Source organism: Panulirus ornatus, chromosome 8 (assembly GCF_036320965.1).
Source record: "Panulirus ornatus isolate Po-2019 chromosome 8, ASM3632096v1, whole genome shotgun sequence".
NCBI classification, from domain to species: Eukaryota; Metazoa; Arthropoda; class Malacostraca; order Decapoda; family Palinuridae; genus Panulirus; species Panulirus ornatus.
The window spans coordinates 1,455,148-1,467,410 of NC_092231.1; the positions used below are offsets into that span (position 1 = coordinate 1,455,148).

Sequence of the window (12,263 nt, forward strand, 5' to 3'; positions counted from 1 at the left end):
TGACGCGCTGGAGTTGCGACTCCGTCGTTCCATTTCTTTCGTGGGAAGTGGTGACGCTAGACCAGAGCTGTTGTGACGCTACATCACCTGTTGTGACGCTACATCACCTGTTGTGACGCAAGACCAGAGCTGTTGTGACCCTGAACCAGCTGTCTTATATCACGTAGAGTAGGGACGAATTTCGAGGAACATGACGCAGACAAAGGAAGATGACGGTGACGCAAGTAGACGTAGGTTTGGGTGGACATGACGTGTACAGGTGACGCAAGTAAAGATGACGTTTGAAGGTGTAACGATTGGGGGAAGGGGAGGGGGGGGGGAGTGCTACATAAGGAAATCATACAACAACAGACCAATTCCAAGGCTGTTTGTGTAAGATGTGGGGAAGCTCCCAGACCAGTGTGGTAAGAATAGAATCGCGCACAGATGTTTGTTAAGGGATAAACCAACAAACTGTTCATGGAACTAAAGAGACTCAAATAATCTCAGTCGTGAACTTGAAGCGAAACATTTACCAAGTTTCTTCAGAGAAGTATCTGTGGTGATGCTTTCCATCAACACTAACTGGTAAATCATGTTAACAATCCTGCTGAGGAAGATGTACATCGCCTCATACGAGGTCAAACGTTTACCCACGAGTTTGTAACCAACACAAGTGGAATCAGAAGACTCAAGCCTCGGCCAGCTTGTCAGATCAAGGTTACCGAAGTCTTAGATAATCTTGAGTATCTGTATTAGATCACCTCTTGACCTTCTCTTTTTCTGGTAAATGAATATAAGTTGTTTTCTCAGCTCTCACAGTGTTTGTTTCTCAGTCAAGCAATCATCTTGGTAGCTCGAAGCTGTACTCTCACCAAAACTGAACACACCATTCAAGATGGGGACGCAATATTGACATGTAAAGAGTGAGAATGATTTCCCCACACTTAGATTTGAGAGCTTCACCAGTGACTGTAATAAAGGACTCGTTAGTTAAGAGAAGATTATATGTGTTGTAACATAACATTTGATGATTCACAATACAGAGAATGTTAGGCAGGCAGGAGTCGTGGCACCTGTGACTTAGGAACCTTCAGCATGGAGAGGGAGTATGGTCGATAATGGGTACGCCTGGCCGGAGATATGCAGGGCTAGGCTTCAATAGCGTCATATTCCAGTGTTTGTGGAAGGCTGGCCGTGTTATTTCTGGCTTTATTGGCTGCCTCTGTCTTACTCCACCACCAGCCCGTCGCCAACCATCCCGTCCGTCCCCCGCTGTCCCCTCACGACCCGCCGCTGCTAGCCCGCCTGGGAACCAAGATGGGACAGCCGCCGGCACCACCTACCACCTACCCTGCCACCATTTCCCACCCTCCCACCACCACCACCGTACCCACCGTACCACCAGCGAAGATAAAACATGCTCGTCAAGCCTGGTCGTTGGCTGTGTTGTGAGCGGGGGAGCGGAGCGCCAGACATACGTCACCTCCTGAAATAACGTTCTGTTTGTAAACAATAAAACAAGTGTGTCAGCTGAACCAGAACAATAAAAGTAATTTCTTAACGTGAATAAAAGGAAAGTTTTGCCATACAACACAGCAGCGTGGGCCCCATCGGTATGCCGGCCCACCCTCCGCCACCAGCCCACCTCATATACACAAGTTTCTGTAATTAAATGAAATTTTATTAGAACTGCGAAACGACATCATTGGTTACTTTTCTCCAGCGGTCTCTTTTGACGTGTGTGTGTGTGTGTGTGTGTGTGTGTGTGTGTGTGTGTGTCGGGCTTACCTGGGTAATGGTGTTCGTGTGTTTGTCTCGATGTTATTGATGGATATAGTGGCGCAGCTGTATGGTGTAATGGCGCAGATGCAGAAGGATAGTGGCGCAGCTGTTGGGGGTGAGTGGCACAGCTGTAGTTCTTATCGGCAACATCGTGTCGTATGTCATCGAAGTTGTTTTAGTCATTTAACTAATGATGTACGACTGTTGGACCCTTGAGCACGACGATACGATCCTGCAGTACGATGGTGTGACCATACACCTGACCTGACACCACTGACCTGGCCGTTATGTCCAAGGATCGTGTAATCGTGCTTAGGGATCGTACCGTCATGCTCAGGGATCGTACCGTCATGCTCAGGGATCGTACCGTCATGCTCAGGGATCGTACCGTCATGCTCAGGGATCGTACCGTCATGCTCAGGGATCGTACCGTCATGCTCAGGGATCGTACCGTCATGCTCATGGATCGTACCGTCATGCTCAGGGATCGTACCGTCATGCTCAGGGATCGTACCGTCATGCTCAGGGATCGTACCGTCATGCTCAGGGATCGTACCGTCATGCTCAGGGATCGTACCGTCATGCTCAGGGATCGTACCGTCATGCTCAGGGATCGTACCGTCATGCTCAGGGATCGTACCGTCATGCTCAGGGATCGTACCGTCATGCTCATCATGGAGCTGATTATTCTAAGTATACTTGAAACTTGATCTGCTTATTACTCCCCCCCCCCCCCCCGCAGATCTGCTGGTGTTTGCGTCCCCCCCCCCCACCCTTCTCCTCCTGTATTGCTGCAGGGTGGGGGTGGGGGGGTTGGGGAGGGGAGGGGGGCGTTATCAGCAAGCAGCAGCGGCGGTATCTGTGAGGACTCCCGCCAGGTCCTCTCTATTCGTATGGAAATTATCTCTCACCAGCCCTGGATGTTGCGGCCTCTGTGGCTAATGATTGGGCCGTGGGGGGGGAGGGGGGTATACAGGGTGGTGGTAGTGACGGCAACATGACGGGTAAATATGCGTCTGTACTCCCGCCCAGTGGTAATGCACCTCCACCATACGCTGGTAATGGCCAAACCTGATTATTTCATATATATCCGTCAATAACAGTACCATCAGTTTCCCCCAGTGTTGTACAGTGTGCTGTGATCCGCTGTACACTCGGGAAAACATGGATGTTAAAGAATATAACTGGTCAAGATAGATTAGAGAAACCTGGATGGCTATTTATTCCCAGTCGTTGACATGCCGTATATTTAGTCCCTCCCATCTGATGTACTGTGTGAATTATATAATAGTGGCATGAGTTATTTCTTCTTGTTGCGTCTTTCGTCAATAGTAGTGTACTAAGTTATCCTACTGAGGTACATGAAAGAATGATACGATAAACCAGAACCTTCCCTACAGCTCTCTCTGGCTTTTCTTCCTCTTCCCCTGGAGGCCCCCGTCCTGTGTATAGTATATAGCTAACGGGGTAACCGCTCCAAACCAAAATTAAATGACCAGGACGGGTACCCCACACCAGTTTTTATGGCGACATCTTGGAAGCTCCAATTTTGTAAAAGTATCAGTGAAAAGTTTTTGAAAGTGAATTGATCAGTATTCAGCTTCATGTCACTATTGAATGCAGTGTTTGGTAAACTGTCATTGATGGTAAAATTTGTAGAATGATGAGCTGCACTGGTGCCGTGATTTTTCTCTTGTCCAGTTGTTCACAAGATATCTTCAAATAACGGGTAAAAAGACTTCGGCTGTTACAGGCATGGGATTGAGGTCCTTTTTATCTGTTTTGCAAAAGGGGATAACTTTTCCCTACCAGCGTTTATTCTAGGGAGATAGTCCACACATGTGTCTGGCAGTTTTTATAGATATAACTGAAAACGTTGTAGAGACAATAGATGTAAAGATATCTACACATAGATAACAAAAGCCCGTCGGCCAACATGGGGGCTGGCTGACCGGCCAACCGTAGGTGTTCCCCCCTCCCCCGCCCCAGTAGTGTGCAATGGATTGCCATAGTTGTAACTTCCCGTGGTCTTATATGTGTATTATATTTGAGCAATATGGCTGTATGTAAAGCTTCCATTTCGAGGATGAAGAGGTGTATCATTAGTCTTTACCCGCTCAAGGATATAAAACCAGCAAGACTCGTAATGATTTATGTGTCATGGTAAGTATAGGGTTAAGCTCATGTTGACATAGATATAGTTGCAGTATGTGTGTAAACAATTTTCTTATGCTGCTGCCTTCAGTGAATAGTGACGAATATAACAAAGACTATGAATTTGAATAGTTTAAGCTGATAATGGTACCTCTTGATAAGTGATGACTGGGAATGTATAATATCCTCGTTGGTCTACTGTTTGGGAATTCTTTTCCAAATAAAAGTGGGAGGCCTTACACTTTTCCTGCATTTTCAGTAAAGTAAACAATGTGGGGGATTTCTCCCGCCTTTTTCATGACAAATCCGCGCATCACCGTGAAGACCCGACTGCCATTACCGTCCCACGTCTTCAGCTAGTCCAACCCACATATAGCTAGGCTGTGCTTTCGTGTAGTTTGTGTTGAAGGATTACAGATGTTTTTACAATTAAATAAACATGAAAATCTATACATTATTATACTGCCACAAATGTCATGTCCAGTGCACAGAACATTCATATTCTAATCTAATGACCGGTTGTGCATTCAAAGGTGATTGCGTTATCATGAATAGGTTCCTAGTGCAGGCTATAGAATATTGCTTGAGTGCAATAAAAGAAAATTATCGCATTCCAGAGATATACTCACGGTGTGAGGTCGTCGTACTCAAGGGATAAAGATATATTCAACTTCATCTTTCACCATCTCACTCACCGCCTCATCCATATATCTCGCTGCTTCATTTTTCACTTCGGCTTCCTCTGAACCATACCTGGTGAGGCTGTTGATACTCTCTGCCAACAATACTCTCTCTCCCTCATGAGCTAATCATTTTACGTTGCCATTATCAGCTTGGTGTAAACCTTCATTTTTCACACAGGCTCTCCTACATCCGTTGGCGTCTTTCCAATTCAAACACTTTTCTTATCTAAATATTTGAACTCTTCACTGTTGACTTGGAGTTCATTACTTATGTAGAAAGTTAAACATCTCTCTCTAGAACTGTACATCAAGTGGCTTTCATTATGCAGTTTAGTTTAACCATTCTTGATATTCATTTTAACAAATTCAACTTATATTTCGTCTAATATATTCGAAGGAGTTTGGCTTCTCGTCAGATTTCCTTTTTAGGTCAGATCTTACGCTTGTACCTTCTGTCTTCATCATCCTTATTTTGTTGTTCACACTTGGGTCCGTAACTGCCTTGAATATAACAAGTCTCCTTCAACTTAGCAACGTACCGAGCCACAGTAAAGATCTCGTCTTGTATATTATATTTTCTCTCACCAAGACCTGTGAGTCTGTAGTATGTGTTAGCAGCACTCATTGTCTGCCTGATGACGGTCATGAATTAACTTAGGACCGTCTGCTTGAGGTTGTACCACGAGTGGAAAGTCACCTTCGGCGAGGATGTGTCATCGTTAGTAAACGAAAAGGAGTACAGTTTTGTGGAGGAATTTCTCATTCAAAAGGTGTCCATAATTGCCCTGCTTGGGACTGTTCCGCAGCCTTGAAGCTACAGGAACCCTGCAGGTGTGTTCCTCGTGTTGAATTATCAGAATTTAGAATACTCAGTAGCACAGACAGTTGCTGGTATTCGTACAACGTGACTATTGCTAAGGCGAGATTAAGAAACAGAACATCAGAAAGGTCAATGACATCATGATGTGAATAGACCCCGGGAGCCAATCGCCTTTGGTTAAGACTTAGAGAGGTTTGATGATGTATCTTGCATCTGTATAAGATGAGGCAAAAGAAGGGCAGTAGAGATGGATAACTTGTGTAATATATTTAGAATCAGGAGGATAGACAAAATGAAAATGAGGTTTTATGGTGTAAAGAAGTTATTAGAAAGACGCATGGATGAGAGACTTTTGCGAATGTATGGCGCATGATAGGTTGGTCACGAAGACGAGGAGCAGCAATGTAGCAAGTACAGTGAGAGGTAGATGTGTGGCAGATGGGTAGATGTTGCGAGAGAACTGATCATGGCCGAGAGTAATACAGATGACGATGCTAGAAGGATTGGAGACCAGTTGCAGCGGAAACATTTTATGTATGAAGGTGGTATGTATAGAGAGAGTGGCCTTATCGAAGGTATGGAACAAAAGCTGGTGTTTTAACATTAGTACCTACAGTAGCAGGTTTTGATGAGAGTTCGTTTATGTATAGCGATATAATTTTATGGAATAAGTGCTGATGATCTAACTTGTTTGAAACTAATCTTTAATTCTTCTGTACTGGTGCTAGTAACTTCGCTCAATTCTTTGATAGTTTTTCTTCATCATGAAGTCTTTTTAATTTTGATTTAGTTCAGTTCCATTTTCATGCAATCATATTGATCCACACTTTACTTTGTGCTGTCAATCAGTTTGAATTATATATTATGAGGAGTGCATTGAAAATAAGTTTTTTATACGTTTTATATGCTATCTGTGAAATATGCTATACATGTGTTGTGTCAAATTCATCCAAGCGAAGCTAATCCAAATTCCCTTGAGTCAACTTACTGTGGAAAGCGAAAGTTTTAAGAAGCACTTCATGGACGTGAAAGTCCTTGTTTCGCTTCAGCAAACGAGGCTTGGGTTTAGGATGTGGTCCAGAGGTTGTATATACATAATCCTAGTGATGGTATGGATAGATATCTCAATATAACCATTTCATCTAGATTAGTAAATGTTCACGTAACTTGCTTAGAATAGCTAGCGTAAGTTAAGAACATTTTGATAATCTTATAATGCCCTACTCAGAGTAAGCTAGCTACTGCCAGTATCTAATATAAAAGTTTGTGGTAAAAATTTCCATTCTCTAATATCGTTTTCTGTGGTGCAGGTGTTCCTGATGCCCCACTCACACAACGACCCGGGATGGCTCAAGACCTACGAAGAGTACTACTTCCACCAGACCAGTAAGATCCTGCAAAACATGATCGAATACCTCAGGGTCCATTCGAATATGACCTTCATATGGTCCGAGATATCCTTCTTGTCTCTCTGGTACGAAAGGTAAGACACAAGTAAGAAACTGTTTTCATTTTATCTCTTGCAACGTTTAAATGTCCTCAGTCGCCTGTTACGTTTGTTTATAATACTATTATTTTCACCTTTTATTGTTATGATTATTTAATTTACTTATGCCTGATGTGTATTGAGTATTATGGTGATATTGATTCATGCTCGTTCAATGTTTTCTCATAGAATATGTAGTTAAGATTAGGTATTAAGGAAGGACACGGGTAAGTTAAGACTATGGACCACTGGGTAAACGCTGGTGTGCTTGACACTTGGACAAGTTTGCCTATAGATTGTGCTTTACATTTTATTGTGTAAGTTTTCAATATTCATTATCTTGTCTTTGTTATTCAATGCTGAGGACATTACTTCCTAAGTACGCGGTATAACCACTGGCCTGACCCTTAAGCGTTATAAGAGGCCAGGTCATCATAACCAAGGGACGTATCCTCGGACTCTGGACGTAGCGTAGCGTCGAACTCTGGACGTAGCGTAGCGTCGGACTCTGGACGTAGCGTAGAGTCGGACTCGACGTAGCCCGCCATACGGAGGGTGGCTAGTTCGACCGTCCTTAACCTCAATATTACTAACTTAAGTTGTAAGTCACTGCTGATTTACATGAAAATTAACATATTTATAACTTCAGACGAGTTAAATTACAGTGTAGTCGGTTACAGTTTTTCCTCACTCCTGCAGCTTTACTATATAGTATTAGTGTTGCACTGAAACGTAGTGTTCACCGCACACCAGAGGCAAGAGGACATGTTGGAAACCGAGTTTTTGTTGTCGAACTTTGGAGGGAAAACGAAGGTTTGAATCGTGTTAATGATCTACAGATGCTCTCTCTTGTGGCTGTGGAGGATCATATCCTCGCATCTCAGTCGTATTTGCCTTTTATATTTAATGGTCATTTCTCCTGGACCAGCTCTGACCGGTTCATATGGCTGTTAGATAAAGTTGGATAACCTTGGCAGGAATGCAGTCGTCTGCTTCGGTCGAGGTCGATGGCGTTATCAGCTAAGAGTGGATAGTTTCCAGTCTGGGGTTTAAACCTTCCTATTACATGGACGGTCTGTCCGATCTACCAGAATCAGGTTTGTTGTCATCAAGAGTCGAATTACCGTGCTCGTTGATCGTACAGTCATTCCTAAGGACAGTACCAACCGACGCATCGTGCCCAAGTGGTGAGGTATGAACGCTTCTCACCTACGTGGCAGCTGCTTCATCATCCTCCAGCACCTCGAATTACCTGAATATAATTTTTTCGTTTTATAGCAAGATTTGGCTCCTCCTCTTCCTCCTTTCAATATATTAGCAACATAACTCCCCATGGGTTCCTGATGCACTAACTAAAAGATTGACTTGCGTCCTATACTGGAGCAGTATTTACGTGCAAGACAAATGAATAATTCTGGTAGAAAAATAGAGGAAGTTAATACACATGTGCACGGTAAAGCTCTACAATACAACTGGAAATACATCTGGCTCAGAATGAGTCGCTGTATAAAGATTGTTGCTGTATTTTTAGTAAGGTGAACACATAATGACCCGCCGCCCTAGGCAAACATAATATTATTGTAGTGAAGTAAGTGGGAATCACGAGTGGCGAGACCCGTGGTGAAGGCTGGATCATGTGTTTTCTTCCGGAATTTTCCTAAGTTGTGTTGGTGTTCTTTGTGAAGGTGGCTGGCTGGCTGGTGCATCTCATTACCACTGTCACTGGCGGGGATTTTGGTTCTTGTTTCTCTGGTGAGAGCTAGTTCACCGGCCTCTCCAAACATCACCATCTTGGCACAGGATATCCGCCTCAGCTTCCTTACCAAGCTCATGGTCTCAGGGGTCTTCTACCCCCACAGCTGGGTCTGGCACCTTACCTTACCTTACCATGGATTGGGAGGTCTTCTACCCTCACAGCTGGGTCTGGCACCTTACCTTACCTTACCATGGATTGGGAGGTCTTCTACCCTCACAGCTGGGTCTGGCACCTTACCTTACCTTACCATGGATTGGGAGGTCTTCTACCCTCACAGCTGGGCCTGGCACCTTACCTTACCATGGATTGGGAGGTCTTCTACCCTCACAGCTGGGTCTGGCACCTTACCTTACCTTACCATGGATTGGGGAGGTCTTCTACCCTCACAGCTGGGTCTGGCACCTTACCTTACCTTACCATGGATTGGGAGGTCTTCTACCCTCACAGCTGGGTCTGGCACCTTACCTTACCTTACCATGGATTGGGAGGTCTTCTACCCTGACAGCTGGGTCTGGCACCTTACCTTACCTTACCATGGATTGGGAGGTCTTCTACCCTCACAGCTGGGCCTGGCACCTTACCTTACCTTACCATGGATTGGGAGGTCTTCTACCCTCACAGCTGGGCCTGGCACCTTACCTTACCTTACGATGGTTTGGGAGGCCTTCTACCCTCACAGCTGGGCCTGGCACCTTACCTTACGTATACCTTATGATGGTTTGGGAGGTCTTCTGCAACCGCAGCTTCATATATTTATAGATATAAGCTGTTAAGTAATCAGTATTGTAAAAACATATAAACCTTTTTTTGTTTCATACCCTGGATTCTCTCGGCTCCATCTCTCTCTCTCTCTCTCTCTCTCTCTCTCTCTCTCTCTCTCTCTCTCTCTCTCTCTCTCTCTCTCTCTCTCTCTCTCTCTCTCTCCCTCCCTCCCTCCGCGCGCGCGCGCGTACACACACACACACACACACCACTCCCACCCTACCCACGCGCAGAAAAAGGGATAACTTTTTACTTTGTCGTATACTGTGATGTTTAGGTTAGCATTGATCTAGGAATTACAGATGGACCGTAGATGTGAAGTCTGTGGTCAGACCAGAGCGTGATCGACAACCAAGCTGAAATAGAAAATGGCCGTTTAAAGCATTTATAGAAAACATTTAAACGGTAACTCGTTTCATTTCATGATTGTGAAGATTCAGGCCAAAAATGAAATATATAGAAAAAAAAAAACGATTAATCAGTGACGTCATAAAAGAAAATTATCACAGTCACTCATGTAACTTCGTTTATCATTAGATCATTTCAACTTCAACTGCTGTTAGTGTATCATTCTGAATATTAATTAGTTTATGGCAACCATTCTGTTGGCGCATGAATGTATTCGGGATGAAGCGTTTCGTGATATTGTCCACAACACACACATATAGCAGCCCTGTACCGTGGATGGCTTACTCAAGCCCGAGCTGTCGTTAGCAACACTGTACCCAGCGTACTTAGCGAATTTTTCACAGTTTTTCATTTTCGCTTTTTCACTCATCTGTTAAACATGCGATTCGGTTAATCCTTCTCGCTAGGTAGTCAGTGATTCGTATTGATTCAAAAAGGAAGGGCCAGGGGTTGTAAGAACATACTATAATGGTCTTTTAATCCAATTTTCTGTATATCCCATTGATCTATGTACGTTTACCCTCATTTAGAACTCTTATGGCGTCAGTTTATTAAACGAAAAAGAAAACGTACATCAGTGCGAAAACATGTATAAAATCATTAAGACATGCACTTAAAAGCTACAATTTATGAAATTGTAAATCTGAAGCTGGAACGCTAAAGCGTACTTAACCATGCTATCAAACGACAAATCTGAAGCTGGAACGCTAAAGCGTACTGAACCATGCTATCAAACGACAAATCGTGTATGTAGGCGAGACTGTACTCTGAAAACGCTAAACTGTGCACTTAAATTATTAAACATGTACTTAAATTATTAAACATGTACTTGAATTATTAAACATGTACTAAAATTCGAAAATGTGTACTTAAATTCGAAAATGTTTACTTAAGCGCTAAAAGGTGTTCTTCACGCATAAACAGAAATACTTAAACGTGAACGAGACGCTTAAACAAACTCGCTTAAACGTGTACTTAAGCGTAATCTTAATTAATCTCTATAGTTAACAACGATCGTATACAACAAAAGACTTGTAGTATTTTGGTCAGCAGTTTCCAGAAAATTTCCGCGCTCCGCTTCTCTCATCCCGTTTTCGTTGTAAGCAAACATTCTCCAAATTACTGGCAAACACGGAGGCTTAAGGCTGGTCATTAATCATGAAGTTAAACAAATATACAAAACCAAAAACTTTCATTTCTCATTAACATTCTGGATCTTAGTATTCTGATCTTAGTATTCTGAGAAGATATTTGATGAACTTTTTCACTTCCACTCTATTCCAGTTTTATTATTTCGGTCCAGTTTTCTGTTTTTCATCCCATCAGTTGGATTCGCCTTCTAAAACCTAATTTCGTTTTCTAGCCGTAAGTTTTGATATGAAGTTTGTGATAATAACAGTATTTCAGATAATGAGAGCCTGTGTATGTTGCCATGGAGAAGTGGAGGGGGTCACGTCTCGGGCTGTTAACATAACACAGAGCGGCAGAACAAACTTGAAGTTTATTTTCGGTGTGTATCCCCTGGCGTCCAATTAAACCGCCGTTTTCTTTGACTCGCTATAACTTTTGTGGCTAGAGTTCCCGCTGTATGCAATTACATCTTGGATTCCTGCACTTTTCCGGTTCCCTGCAGAGGGCAGGAGTGTTGTGCCTCACTTGTGGCTTTGCACTTACAATGTAACTGTTAGTAAGGAGTCGATATGAGGATTGTGATTATAAATTTTGATCGTTGTATGGTTGTGCCTCAATGTTTGTACCTTACCGTCGCAGTATATCAGATGAATTTCAGTTGACCTCTCGGTATACTTTGCTGGTTAAGAAGACCAGATATATACTGGATGCTGGACATAGCAGCCATCGAAGTAGGGAGCAGTTATCGTGTTGATGAACGCAGTTTTCGATTACAATTTTTTAAATGAATATACCTGAAAGCATAAATGTAAATAAATTTTATAATCTTTCTAATATGATTATTTCAAATATTTGTATTTCCATATTACCTCATCCTGATCCTTAACGGTCAAGCCAAAGGTCTGGCCAGTAAATCCAAGGGTGTCGACGCGTTCAAGGGCCACACCGACTTCCTGAAGGCTCACAGCGACGTACACAAGAGTTGTTCTAACGTCCTCAAGAGCCGTAACTACATGCCTAAGGGCCGTTTAAACGTTCGTACGGGCCGTACCGACGTCATGGGCCACACTCGTATCTTTGAGCAAGAGATAGTCTCCCTCGTCCAGCGAAAATGAATTAATAGATAATGTTGACGTGAAGACTACAGTATGCTAGGTTAGGTCTGGTAACGTAGCGTAACGTTGACCTAGTTATGATCGGATGTTAGGTAACGTTGACCTGGTTACGATCGAACAGAGGATGTGTCATCCTTTGCTGGATCTACTTGCGATAAAGAACGTAAGTCGTTGTAATGTTATA

The 12,263-nt window shown here is 43.3% G+C and overlaps 1 protein-coding gene across 8 annotated transcripts in view; it reads left to right on the forward strand.

The window, feature by feature from the left end:
* alpha-Man-IIb (alpha-Mannosidase class II b) overlaps positions 1 to 12,263 on the forward strand; it is a 1,285,879-nt gene that overhangs the window by 1,250,130 nt on the left and 23,486 nt on the right. For all 8 annotated transcript variants that reach the window (XM_071663884.1, XM_071663880.1, XM_071663881.1 and 5 more), the window contains one exon: positions 6,732 to 6,904. In XM_071663884.1, coding sequence (XP_071519985.1) covers positions 6,732 to 6,904 — 173 coding nt within the window. The remainder of the gene's footprint in view (positions 1 to 6,731; positions 6,905 to 12,263) is intronic.